This window comes from Danio rerio, chromosome 19 (assembly GCF_052040795.2).
Source record: "Danio rerio strain M-AB ecotype USA chromosome 19, GRCz13ab, whole genome shotgun sequence".
Taxonomy (NCBI): Eukaryota; Metazoa; Chordata; class Actinopteri; order Cypriniformes; family Danionidae; genus Danio; species Danio rerio.
Window position 1 is genome coordinate 13,675,001 of NC_141039.2, and position 14,898 is coordinate 13,689,898.

Consider the following 14,898-nt stretch of genomic DNA (forward strand, 5'->3'; position numbering starts at 1 on the left):
AGTAAAGAGTAGGGGTGTAACCGGGTGTCCTGGCCAAATTCCCTCCATCTGCCCCTACCCAGCATGTCCTCCCAATCATCCCCATGCCACTCCACCAATGAGTGTCATGAGCACATTGGCGCCGTTGTCCTGTGGTTTGCCGTCTCATCATCCAAGTGGAAGCTACACACTTGTGGTGATGTAGAGACTCCCCTCATGATTGTAAAGCGCTATGAGTGTATGGTTATACACAATAAATGCACTATTTAAATACACATGACAATATAATACATTACTTAGTGATTTGATAAAATATTTGACATACTTTACAGTTTAAACTCATTTCAAGTAGTTTGAACAAAGAGCAAACATCTTTTTTTTTTTTTTTTGAGTGTTTCAGGTTGACGGTGAGTTTTTCACTTGCCAGCACAACTCGTATTTTCTTCATAGCATGTAAAAATCTTTTTTTTCCCCTCATTTTTTATTCTTAGCACTCATGCAGTAAAGACTCCCCTGAGCTATAGTTTAAGTATGGTCTGTAAAGTCTGTAAATGAATAAAATGAGGTGCTGTGGCGCTCTAAGTGGAAACAGAGCTCAATAACAAAAGTCCAGGTTCAAGAGCAGCTACTCAAACAGAAGTTGTGGAAAGTGTGTGAAAGGTAAAAGTGTGTGTGAGAGAGTCTAGAGCGAGAAGTCAATAGTCTGAGTCTGTAAGTCTGGTTAATGAATACCGCCCCCTCAGGGTGATCCCTTCATGTAAACACTTCATCACACCGGCAGTGAGAGACTGCATTGCTCCCAGGGGCACAGTCGCTCACCGCCCATGACCTTACAGCCTATCAATATCTACCAGGTAAATGCACACACACACAAACTAACGCAAAAGAACCTGCGTCTGTATTGGTTTGTTCCCATCATTCATCCCCACTGCTGTTCTTTCTTTGTACCTTTTAGTAGCTCATTTTGGGGTATTACCAAGGTTGATAGTCTAGTTAGAGAGCGGGCTAATGAGGATTACATTAGTCAATGCTGACTGCAGCTACTAATCACTCCTAATCAATACTGTTGCCTATTCATGTGCTGTACTTCAGTGTGTGTGTTTATTCAGCTATTCTTTTCAGACAAAATAGTCTAAGGATTTTAGCTAAGTCTGACAAAACCAGCCTCTAAGGTAATAATAATTCATAAATCAAGTAAACTTTTTATTCAATCTTCTGAAGTTCACTTTTGGGATGGGGGTTGTGTTTGTTTGAAGCTAAAATTATTTAATTTGCATATAAATAATTAATGTATACAGAATTTAGGGGTAAAGTATATGTGGTTTAAAACCAAAATCAATTGTAAAAAATGAAAAAAAAAGTGAAACAACTGCTTTGAATATAAGAGCTACTAAAATGTCATTTACATAAATGATATGAAATAATATGATATCAGATGTAATTAAAGATATATTAATGCCAATGGTTTTAGAATAAAAATGGATGTTATATATCACAAATCAGGGCTGCATGGTGGTGCAGTGGGTAGCACAATCGCCTCACTGCAAGAAGGTTGCTGGTTCAAGCCTCAGCTGGGTCAGTTTGCATTCCTGTGTAAAGTTTGCATGTTCTCCCCGTGTTTGCGTGGGTTTCCTCCAGAAGCTTCGGTTTCCCCCGGAGGTGAATTGGTGATTTTGGTTGGCTAAATTGTCTGTAGTGTATGTGTGTGAATGAGTGTTTATTAAGGTTTTTCAGTGATGGGTTGCAGCTGGAAGGGTATCCGCTGCGTAAAACATGTGCTTTATAAATTGGCCGTTTATTCCGCTGTGGTGACCCCAGATTAATAAAGGGACTAACACATTTCTAAACATAATAGTTTTAATAACTCATTTCTAATAACTGATTTATTTTATCTTTGCCATGATGACAGTAAATAATATTTTACTAGATATTTTTAAGACACTTCTATACAGCTTAAAGTGACATTTAAAGGCTTAACTAGGTTAATTAGGTTAACTAGGCAGGTTAGGGTAATTAGGCAAGTTATTGTATACCAATGGTTTGTTCTGTAGACTATCGAAAAAATATAGCTTGAAGGGGCTAATAATTTTGACCTTAATGCTTTTTAAAAATGAAAAACTGCTTTTAATCTAGCCGAAATAAAACAAATAAGACTTTTTTTTTTTTGAAAATTTCCTTGCTCTGGTAAACATCATTTGGGAATTATGTAAAAAAGAAAAAAAAATCTAAGGGGGGGCTAAAAATTCTGACTTCAACTTTATATATAAGGCTGGGAAATTGACATTCAGAACCTATAACTGATCAAATTTTTTAAAGTCAATTTAGTCCATTACTTTTCATACTGTGTGTGGAGTCATGTGACCCCACTCTGTTGAGACTGATTTATACTTCTGTGTCGAATGCACAGGTGCGGGCCGACGCAGTCTTCGTTTGCACTACATTAAAGATGATTGGAGGCTGCGTCAGAAAAGCTATGAGACGGCATATATTCCATTACAATAAAATGATTATTTACATTAAAATATTTGTTTACAAAAGATGGGTAAATACTAGGAAAGTAGAACAGAAGCAGCTTGAAGCGGAAAGTGCGAGTATGTCTGTGGTCTGGAGGTACTGGCACTGCTGTCCTGTGGCTGCCGCCGCATCATCCAAGTGGATGCTGCACACTGGGGGTGGTGTGGAAAAACCCCTCCTCCCCTTCATGATTGTTAAGCACTATGTGTGTATGGAAATGACTGCACTATATAAATACACACTGCAAAATATGACACATAAGGCCACATAGTTAATCATTTTTAATCCTGTTTTTATATTTAACTGAATATTTTTTTTTACTTCTGAACTTATTTGTGAACGTCTGCAACATATTCCATTATGAGCTGCATGCAGCAGCCAAATTTTAACATCTTTATTTTACTTTGAAATGAAAAATTGATTTCTTCAGTTGTACTGTTATTACACTATTGAAACTAGATGCTTCTCGCTAGTGTATCTGCAAAAGTTTATTTTTGCAGACGTCCTCTGGCTTCAGTTAGTTCAATTTGGCTTATTCCCATCTTATACTGTCCAGATACATAGTGCAATACATCAGTCTGAAGTTCCACGGATATAAGGCACATTTAGTGTTTTGGCTAGACATCAGACATGGCGCAGTGTTGGTGTAACGGTGATTCTGATGTGTGCTGATGTGATGCTGACGGCGCTGTGATTTAGACTTCCACCTGAGCAATCACAGGTGCTGTGACGGAGCCAGACTGATGTGTCTGAGTCTCAGCTGGAAGAAGCTTGGCCTCCAGCAACAGACGCTATGAGTCATCCCTAAAGACACTGACGAGCACTGAAAGGAGGAAGCTGATTCTGTAAAAGAGCTTGATTAGTAACCTGATTTGAATATAATTTGAGTGTTTATTAAATTGGCCATATGATTCTTGGTAATGTTTTTCTTTTCGTTTAGTATAATGTATATATTTGTGTGTGTAGTGGTGCATTCACACCGGTTTTGTTTGGTTCAATTCAATCTTTCATTCTTTTGCTTCTTTGGTGTGGTTCTTCGGGACAGATGTAAATACAGCAATTGCAGTCTGGTGCGCACTAAACAATTGGACCGAGACCCAGATAAAGAGTAGGGTTGGGCGATGTCGACCAATTTGGCATCGTACGATGTCTAATGTAAAACATCGCGATGGACAATGGCATCGTCGTCATAGGCAGAGGTGAATTAATTATTTATGAATAATTAAGTCATAACTTATTAATTATTTGTAGCCTACCGTTTTAACTACCTGACCAAGGGCCTCATGTACGAAGACTTGCGTGGAAATCATACTAAAACGTTGCGTACGCACAAAGCTGTAAATGTGCGTACGCAGAAAAAAATTCAGATGTATGAAACACTGCGTACGCTGAATCCCACGCATATTCTTTTGTACATGCGAATGAACGTAAAACTGAGCACAACATGCACGAGCGCAAAAACCCTCCCTGCCTCCTCCCCCGTATGAATATGCTAATGACTCTACTTTGGCAAAACCAAAAGAAAAAGCAATGGCAAAAGCATGCGAAAAGAGAAACTTTGAACAGAATGTGAATTAGAGATGCTCCTTTCGGAGGTAGACCGGAGAAAAGCGGTGTTATTTGCAAGTTTGTCCACCGGAATTAATAACAAAAGAAAATATTGAGTGGGAGAGTTTAGCTGATGCGTTTAACACAGTTGGGCCTGAACATCGCACTGAGTGTAGTAAACAGGAAATAGTGTGATTTATATGTGTAAAATGTTGCATTACCCCTAATAGTCTTAGTGGCGCAGCTCGTAAAACGCAAGTCAACATGATTTGACACTTTTGAGCACGAACTCTAATCGAATCCAGTGTCTGATGAACTCATTTTCCTTTTTTTCCCCCACTGCATATCAGATTTTGCCTACTATTTATCACGAGAAAGACAAGTAGGAATCATTAATAAGTCTGTGCATCATATTTTATTTCCACATTTATTGAATGGAAATGTTTCTGATTCACGTATGCAAATTCATCTTCAGATGGTGTCTTTATAGCAATGTGCGTGCAGTAGATCGCTCCCATTACAATGGGAAAACAGGCGACCGCTGCAAATTGCACTTTAATGTTTGGCTGGTCAACTGTATGGTATGGAAACCTTATATACCTGCTAGATGAACCCGTCTCATACAGCTGTCAATGCAAGGCTCAAAGACACTTTGTAGAGTGCAATTTAACACAACTGCCTCTAGGAGTCGCCAATGGAAAAAAACAGACACGCACAAAAAATTTGTGTACGCCAGCCATAAAGCTGGCGTGGAGCTGCGCACATTCCCACGTTCAGTTCATCGTTAGTAAATCCAAACGTGAGCGATTCTGAGCGTGAAACCTGGTGTACGCAAAGTTTTTGTGTGTACGCAGTGTTGATACATGAGGACCCTGGTTTTTGTTTTACCCATAAACAAATCATAAATAAATATAGATAGGTTACATTTAAATTACCACCTGTCAATGACTTTTTCCGCGGGACTGTGGCATGAATAGGCAGAGTGATCTGTGTCATTTATAATGGCGTTGACAAACTTGATCGGTAAAAAAGGTGCAAGACCAACAGCAACCATCTAGCGGTTTTCACTAAAATTACTAAGTACAAGTGTGAAAGTGAAAGATTGAAGCAGTGTACTAATGCTGTGACACATTACCTGATTCAAAAGATCGAAGAGTCGTTAGATAGAGACAAGATTAAATAAATATCACGTTGAGCTATAGTGAGATGCAATCCTGCGGGACATCCTTGATAAACCGTCTTACCTGCCCTGCTCTCTGGAGCTCAGACAAGCGCCAGACAGTGTGTTTGGCTGTGGCTGTGTGTGTGTGGTCACGTGATGTGCGTTTTCAGTGGACGGAGGGCTGTTCAGAAATGCTAGGTAAAACACGATGTGGATGTGGATAATTTTCGTATTTGTGTAAACGGGGCCTAATTGTGTATTTTTCACGAGCGGGTTTGCGACGGGGGCGGGGCGGAGGATTGGCGATGCCGGCTCAGCATCGTGTTGTCTATTGGTCATCGGTGATGGACGATGGCATTGTCTATCTATCGGCCCAACCCTAATAAAGAAGTGGTTTTGATCTGCTTCCAAACAATCTCTGGTATGGTTTGTTTAAGGGGTGGGACACACCAAGCCAACGCCAAACAACTAACGAAAAACGAAACCCAATTTTGTTGTCACCTTGTATTGGATTGCGTCTGGACAAAAAAAAGTTTTGAGCGCAAACACACTAAACAGACAGCAGCAAACTGAAACAAGAACCATGTTTTGTGCAATTTTTTTTTTGCAATTTCGCCCAGCCCTACATTAATAGTAAATGTTTTTCATTTCGTTTTTCAAAGTCAATGGTAACAGGTTTCTAACATTGTTCAAAATATCTTCTTTTGTGTTCAATTGAAAGTAAAGGGTGAATAAAAATGATGACAGAATCATTTTTCGGACTCTTGTTTTAAGTCATTGAAATGGTACCCAGTAACATAACTTTTTAAAAATCCAGAGGTTGTCATAAACTCTTCTTATCTGTCTGACCTTACTCTGACCGACTCATACAGGGAAAGCTCGTCTCACCACAGATTGTCTTATCGTTGTAAATATCCTCACAGCAGCACTCACACATATCTGTTACCACAGCTTGGCCTGGAACACTTTAAACCATCACACCGTCAGTGAGAGGTCACATGGGAAAGTAGGCCACTAACAGGTCACCCATGCAAGGTTTAAAGTAATGCAGTGGTGTAATGGGCTCTGATGCCGCTAGAGGGTGCTAAAGCAGGAGCTGCATCTCTTTAGGCTTCAGACATAACAAGGCCAATTTTAGCATTCAAGTCTGACAAACAGTTCTTCAAGACGACAACAGTTAAATGGCGCAAACGTTTCATCTTTGTAAACATGACTGAATTAAGCGGCATGTCCTTTGTTTTTGAGACATAAACAGTTCCTTGTTTTGTCTAGTCACACAGATAGTTTGTGTTTCCTTTATTTAGAGTTGGCTGGATGTGGTAAAGTCATACAAACATGTTTAGCTCATATAGAAAAAAAGACTGAAAGAAAGAAGTTAATATTTGTTGCATTGTTTTGCAATTATGATTAAGTAATGTAATCTAAATACAAAATCCATATAGTTATGATTGTTTTGTTAATGTTTAATAACACTTTTACTTTTATGTTAATTGAAGTAATTAGGATGCAATGAGAAATAACAAATAATAAAATCAGTTATAGTTTAAATACTAAAAAATATCAAATAGAAATGCTACATTGCTACAAACATAATGTAATATATATTATGATACAGTGCTCAGCATATATAAGTACACCCCTCACAAATCTATCTTTTAAATTCATATTATTAATAGGAATTTATACAATGTATATATGTGATTATACGTTAGATTAGTCAGTACTGAAGCCAAATGTGGAGCTTATCTAACAAAATAACTTACGATAATGGTCCAAAAAGTAGTACACCCAAATTTATGTTTTAGAAAAAAATTAAACAAATTTAAAAAAGGAAAAATCGAGAGAAGCAAACACAGTTAAAGTCAGAATTATTAGCCCCCCTGTTAATTGTTTTCCCAATTTCTGTTAAACAGAGAGATTTTTTTCAACACATTTGTAAACATAATAGTGTATTTAATAACTAATTTCTAATCTCTGATTTATTTTATCTTTGCCATGATGACAGTAAATAATATTTTCATTCATTCATTCATTCATCTTCTTGTCGGCATAGTCCCTTTATTATTCCGGGGTCGCCACAGTGGTATGAACCGCCAACTTATCCAGCACGTTTTTACACAGCGGATGCCCTTCCAGCCACAACCCATCTCTGAGAAACGTCCACACACCCATTTACACACACACACACTCATACACTATGGACAATTTAGTCTACTCAATTCACCTGTACCGTTCAAATAATTTATGTATTATACAGCTTATTTAAAATAACTCATACAATTAATTCATTTAAAATGTAATTCATTTCAAAATTACATTGTCTTCCTTCAAAAAATAGATAGCGTCATTCAAAAAAAAAAAAAAAAAAAAAAAAAAAATATATATATATATATATATATATATATATATATATATATATATATATATATATATATAATAAATTTTATTTTCTTCTTAAATATTTCCCAAATGATGTTTAACAGAGCAAGGAAATTTTCACAGTATGTTTAATAATATTTTTTCTTCTGGAGAAAGTCTTATTTGTTTCATTTCGGCTAGAATAAAAGCAGGTTTAAATTTTAAAACACCATTTTAGGGTCAATATTATTAGCCTCTTTAAGCAATTTTTTTCAACAGTCTACAGAACAAACCATCGTTATACAATAACTTGCCTAATTACCCTAACCTGCCTAGTTAACCTAATTAACCTAGTTAAGCCTTTAAATGTCACTTTAAGCTGTATAGAAGTGTCTTGAAAAATATCTAGTGAAATATTATTTACTGTCATCATGGCAAAGATAAAATAAGTCAGTGATTAGAAATGAGTTATTAAAACTATTATGTTTAGAAATGTGTTGAAAAAAAATCTTCTCTTCGTCAAACAGAAATTGGGGATAAAATAAACAGGGGGCTAATAATTCTGACTTTAACTGTATACACGCGCACACACATTTAAATTTTGTGATAAATAATTCATATGCGCATTGTATGACTCTTAAATATTTTTCAATGCCGTGTCATTAAAAAGGCGATGCAACTCGAGAGACACTTAAGTGTCCGAATACTTTTCGGGGGGGCACTGCGTTTCACCAACTTAGTTTACTTCACTTTGCCCACTCAGCCGGACATTCCCCACACCAAACCGGCCCGGATATATTTATAGACCGCAGACAGTTTGGGAAAGAAGGGGGGTGTCTGACACATCTGCTGAATATCTGCTAGACTGTGGGGTCAGCCCAAGGTTAAAGCCTCTTCAATGCCTGCCTTGATTGGTCGTGGCTGGCACTAATGAGTGTGTGTGTGTGTGTGTGTGTGTGTGTGTGTGTGTGTGTGTGTGTGTGTGTAATTCTAACCGCCTTTACACACACACACACACACACACACACACACACACACACACACACACACACACACACACAGTGCCATTGAGGGTCGATCTCTCTCTCTCTCTCTCTCTCTCTCTCTCTCTCTCTCTCTCTCTCTCTCTCTCTCTCTCTCTCTCCACCGCCATTGTCAGCGCCAGTCTCCCCTCCCACCGCTCCTGTCTGTCTGTCTGGAGCTGCTCCCCTCTCGGAGGAGGGAGGCGCAGGAGGAGGTGGGCTGTGAGTCTGAGTCCGTCACAGAAAGCCATTCTTCTGAATGAACGCGAGAGGATAAGACCGTCAAGATGAAGGGAACGTATTTACCGTAGTCGAGCAGCCGAAACTGCGTCGGAGAGTCGCGGGAATGGCATGAGACACGCGTGCACCGAGACCGCAGGCTGCTGCCGCCGTCGCCGCCGCCGCTGCTGTGGAAGTGCTCCTCAGTTCATGTGAGGGCCGCGACCGGCGGCTCTCTTCCCCCCCGTCCCGTCACTTCCCCGAGCCCCCATGCGAAACATCACGGTCCCGGACAGCAGCTCCAGCAACAACAACAATAACAACAACGCCAACTCAAATGACACATGTTCCTGCAACTGCACCCTCTCCCAGCCACAGGGAATGGATATATGTAAGTAGGGCGGGTTTTTCTTCAGCCGTTTTCGAATGCGGAGAGGATGGAAGGCGAATGCTAAAACTGTTACATTTGGTCGTTAATTGAGACGTGACGAAGGAAAACAATGTTTTTAGAGCCAGCGCACTCGACTCATCCTGCTGACAATGTAGCGGTTTAGATTCATTCCTTTAATTCGCTCCGCATTCGAAGATGTGTCGAATGTAACTATGTAGCAGTTCCGAATCCGTTATTTTGGCACCAAGCTGTGCGAATATGTCATTCCCAAACAAATGAATGGTTCTTCTGAATGTGAATGTTTTTTGATTTCGAGTCTGTACAGTATAAACGCATTATTTGTTACTGTATCACTTGCACAACCATCGAATCTGGCTGTGGCGTATTAAACTATTCGTTCAGCCCCCTCAAAATCAGACGTGATCATCAAAACCGACTTTTTGATAAAGCCTCGGTCTATTTTAAACAGTTTGATTAATTAATGAGTGTTGCTGATGACTCTAGCGTCTGGGAGTGTTTGGCACTGGAACACAACTCGATGCATCAGTTGAATATTGCTGGTGTTGCTGTGGGGGCTGCGCACAATATGGCACGCCGCTTCGACTTTTATTCCTTAAAACTAACTGTCTGTTAAATGTTACACCAAGTATATTGACTAGTATGCATTTAAATCAGCCTCTAGCACCTAATTAGTGTTTATATGCTAGCCCCATTGACAAGCTGTGCACTGTCAAAGCCACATCATTTTAGTTATCAGGATGTTCTGCAGATGTAAGCATGCATTTTCTGTCCAAATGCAGTTTGACTTGTGCCTACTGACAGTGCTTTTAAGATAATGGATGTGCAGGAGAGCTATAATGTTGAATTTGTTTTCTCACGCTTGATTTGCTTTATATACAGTATGTTATAATGGTGTACAGACATAACTGCGCACAATACGTGCACAGAATTTCCTTTATGAGAGACAAGTGTCTATCCAGGTTGCTATTTGTAACTTTATATACCACTAGTTTACAGTTCCTGTTTTATCTATCATGTGTTTGTACTTGCATATTTAAATTTCCATTAAAAACTTTGATTCGAAGTTTTGAATTGTTCCAAGGAACAATTGGAGTGCTGCTTCCCTTCAGGAATGAGTGATATTATATAATGAATTGCCTTTAATACAACTCTGGTATTCATTTAAAAAATAGTTTTGAGGACAAATGTTAAAGGGGCTTGCCATAGCGCAGACATTCTTCAACTCTATCTATTTAGCTTGGTTGCAGATAAACACACCTCTAGTTTTCACCATTACCAGACAGTTAATAACATTTTCCACCTGCGTTTCTACTATACGAGTTGAATGCATGTGATATCACTTCGTGGAACGGTTTGCAATGTCGTAATAACTACAAAGTGGAAGCTGCGGGGTGAAGTTTTGCTGAAGACCTCAAAGCTGCATGTACATCCACTGGCGATATTGCTGGGAATTGGTTCACTGCGGTCTGGAGCGGGCAGCCAGTCAGTCAGTCAGTCAACCCTTCCCCCCATTTCAGCCCAGACTGTCTTACTCAAGTCCGGCTGAGACTCTGGGCTGTCTGAATCCACAGAGGACAAAAGAGGCTGTCATAATCAGTACTCGCACTGGCTATTTCTGCCGCAAATGGGATGAATTATTAAAAGTAAACCTTCAAATGAAAGAATCATCCCTCTTCTCAAAGCCCCCTGGTAGACGGCACTGATGTCTTGCCCTAGAAACTTTTCATTTGCTCATGAACTTGAATTGATTTCTGTTCTGTTAGATGTATGATGCATATGCGATGTCCCTTGGCTAGTGAGGGCTACATTGAAATAAAATGAGAAGAGAGAAGATTTGTGTGTTTAGAAAATAATAGTAATATGTAATTAATAATCATAATCATTATTAATAATGCATGGTAGGGCTGCACAATATATCGTTTCAGCATCAATATCACAATGCGATCATTCGCAGTAGTCACATCACGAGCTTATGCACTGTTGAGTCTGGATTATAATTGATCAGTGTTTTTTTTTTTTTGAAGCCCGTGACTGTGTGAGGGTTTTAAAAGCATTCAGGCATAAGAAATTGTACCATTTGTAACTTCAAAAAAATTAATAATGATTTATTTTATTGAATTATTTATATAATAAAGACTATGCAGTAATATTTTACATTTGATTATTCAATCACTGTATACCTAGATACATTTCGACTTTCGGAAAACAATAAAACATTGTTTATTTAATTAGCATATTTAATTGAATTTAACTATGCTTGTAGATTGTTTATTTTAGTTTATGCACTCCCCTACTGAATCTTCCCAATTAATCTAAAATGATAGATAGTGTACAAACATGTATTCAACTCATCTAGTGAAATTGTATTCATATTGCAATATATATCGCAGAATAAAAGAATCGCAATGTGTAATTTTATATCGTGCAGCTCTTAAACATTGTATAAAGTATATGATGCACTGTTAGGAGTATTGAATTGTTTATCCGCCATTTGAATTGTGCGTAATTTTCATGGGAGTATTTGGTGATAGTCCCAATTTTGCAGTAATGCAAATTACATTACTTTTTCATTTATATTCCAAAACATTCTCATAGACCCGTTTTAGGTTGGTTATGTTTTAACAGATTATTTAAAGAGTAAAGAGTTTTTAAAGTGTTCATTTATAAGGCTGCATTTGGTGATTTCCATGCCATTAAATACCAGAAAACTGATAATTGTAATCTAATATAACATATTGAGGGCTTGTTTAAAAAATATGTCTTTCAACATCTTATTAATCTGTTTTTGTTTATTTTATGTCTCGTTTTATTAAGTCACAGCAACATTAAAATTGACAACAATTGACTTGTTTCTGATGACTTTTCTTTTTTGAGAACCTCAGAATTATGAAGGATCTATGGCAGTTTTCAGCTCCCTAATTGAGTTTTAATTATTATATTTTTTCATGATTGTAGTACAATTGACTTTAATTAAATAATCACAAATTGAAGGTCTTTTTAATAACGGTTTGTTGCATTAATAAAAAACAATTAGCTTAATTGTAATGAAATTAGCCAGTGCAACCAAATTAAATGATCTTAAAATAAACTTTGCTTTCTTAATAATTTCTTAATACCAGCTTTTGATAAATTTTTAATTAATTAATGATTAAATATGACCCGTACGCTTTCAATAGATGCACTATATTCCTTTATTTATTTTGTTAGGACTAAATTGCCTATATGCGTTTGCAGAATGGTCTTAGTGTAAATTCTGTGTGAATGTTCTGAATGAGACGACACACCAACACTATAAGTGTGTCTGCACGTGAATGTTAGAGTGCATTTGTGGCTTCCTGTGTCTGTGCTGTGGTGTTCGGGATGGCCCGTGCAGACAGTGGAATGGTGACTTGGCGCTCAGATTCTGCTGCAGTGCTGGCTGCATCGGGGCAGCTGGAAAATTGGGGGAGCCAGTGACACAGCACACATACACAAAGCTAAAAAAACAAAGCATGCTAACCATGCTAATGTAATCAGTTACATATTAGCTTTAGCATTCAGCTCAAACGGGTGGATTAGATCGCATTTTTATTGCGTTTGTGATTCTAGGAGCTTTCTTCCCTGCTGTCTTTTTCAGGTCTGACCGTATGTAAGCCATTGTTCTGTCTGCTGATTTAGGCACAGTCTCCGTCTGAGGTTTTTGAGAGCGAAGGGCTGCTTATCTTATCTGACAAAGGCCTTCCACCATACGGCTATTTCCAGTGAAAACAGAACCCAGCTATTAATAGAGCGCCGTGTGGAACAGCACTGTTGCATCGCTAGTAGTGCTGCACGATCTTTCTTTCTAGCTTTCCTGCTCACAAATGGCTGGGCTTCTGTAGTCCCATTTCCAGTGGGGCAGCGGCCAAAGTCAAGCATCAGAAACAGGATATTGGACTGGCATTGGGCTCACTAGTGCGCTGCGGCTCGTATGTAACGAATACGCAGGGGATAAAAACACCATCCTCGTCAATATCTGATCTCTGCATCAATTTGGCACCTTTTTTATTTTCCACTGGCGGGCCGAAGCTTGGCCCGGGACTAGAGGGTGAGGCCTGAGACGGGACACAAGAGTCGAGTGTTTATTGTCAGAGGCCAGAGGTTCTGTCTGCGCTGTTAACTATTTATTACAAGATGCTGCTACAGAAATATGCTAGTAAAAGTTTAGCGTAGGAGGTTGGTGTGTTTTTAGGCTTAACTAAACATGTTTTAGAATGTCATTAAAGTTAATACCGTCAGTTATGCTTGCAAGGTTATGTCTTGACATTGAAATATTCAGATTTTTAATACAAGAAATAGTTTAACAACCTAAGATAATGATACAGATAACTTCTTTTAAAAGATAGTCTAAATTTTCCTATACTTCTCCAATGGATAATCATTACATTGCCAGTTGTGTTATAAACTTATTCTGTGTTTTTATTTATTTACATAATTGTTTTGATTTAAAATGCCAGGTAAAATATGATTTAATCAACATTTGTAACCTAGATTTCTAGTGAAATTGAAAGACGCTAAATAATCTGTGAAGGGTTTGTTTGAAAACAGTAACTCAAAGTTTGCTACTAAACTATACAATAATAAACAAAGGAATTATGTAACAATACAATGAATGTAAATGTAACTTTGAAGTACAAAGATTGAAATGATATTTTCTTCTGAAAAGGTACTTCGGTAATCTTAATTTAACCTTCCAAACTAGTTCCTCCAGTGTAAAGCGGAGGTTAACCAAGCTATTGATAATAAATTGGTCAAACAATTAAATTTATTAATGAATGGCTAATAACTCCACTGATTAAACTATAGCTTGGATTTAGCTACGACTTGCTTCAACAAACCTGCCAGAATGTTCTAATATACCCTAGTAAAAGCTTGATTTACTGGTTTAAGTGTGTCTTATAGGGTTTGAAGTAGGCCTGGGCAATATGGCAAAAATGAAATCTCGATAATTATTTTCCATATTGAAAGATAAAGATAGCTTTTAGATCAATATCGAGTAAAACAAGACCAGAGCTTATCATGGTTATTGACTTAAATTTTATCGCGATTCGATATAATATCGTTTATGGGTCCAACCCTAGTTTGAAACTAAACTCTGCAGGACACCGGCCCTCTAGGACAGAGTTTGGGCACTTTTTGCATTTACAATACTTAGTTATTAACTGATAAATACATAAAGGTAAGTAGTTAAGCTTTTAAAATCTAAAAATCCCAAACGATTCTACCACAATTAATTAATAAATCAGTATAAATCAATTGTGTCACTTTTATACTTTTTTAACAGTACATATGTTTTTATTCACCACATTTTCACTTATAAAATATTTTGCACTTTTAATTTAAACAAAGCAACCTTTGGCCAAATCAACTTTTAGTCTAACCAATCTATTACTTTAATAATACTTTTTATGTTGTTTCATCAAGTTATATAAAATCAAGTTATAGTTTTAAAAGTTTAATTTCACTATTCTGACACCGTTTTTTGTGTTTGATAATGTAAAGCTGCTGCTTGATAGCAATGCGTTGTTATTGGTAATAATCCTATAATAATAAAATGTTCTTATGTGATGGAAGTGCTGAATTTCAAAAATAAGTGCAAACATATACACCTCATTAAGACTAGATGCTTTCTCAACTGCTTTTTTCACACCGCTGGCACTTTTGTT

General features: G+C 37.6%; 1 protein-coding gene and 1 long non-coding RNA gene across 3 annotated transcripts in view; both read left to right on the forward strand.

Annotated features, from left to right (window-relative positions):
- ldlrad4a (low density lipoprotein receptor class A domain containing 4a) overlaps nt 1-14,898 on the forward strand; it is a 180,273-nt gene that overhangs the window by 130,623 nt on the left and 34,752 nt on the right. The window contains exon 1 of one of the 2 annotated variants that reach the window (XM_087295532.1): nt 8,833-9,193. The exons of the other annotated variant lie outside the window; for it this stretch is intronic. Within the exon in view, the coding sequence (XP_087151658.1) occupies nt 9,073-9,193 (121 nt within the window). The 5' untranslated portion in view covers nt 8,833-9,072. Of the gene's footprint in view, nt 1-8,832; nt 9,194-14,898 lie in introns of those variants that run through there. 2 annotated transcript variants of the gene reach the window in all.
- LOC147839572 (uncharacterized) lies at nt 1,059-7,583 on the forward strand. Its single transcript, XR_015516589.1, has 2 exons — nt 1,059-1,712; nt 7,325-7,583. It is a non-coding gene; the product is annotated as an uncharacterized LOC147839572 (long non-coding RNA).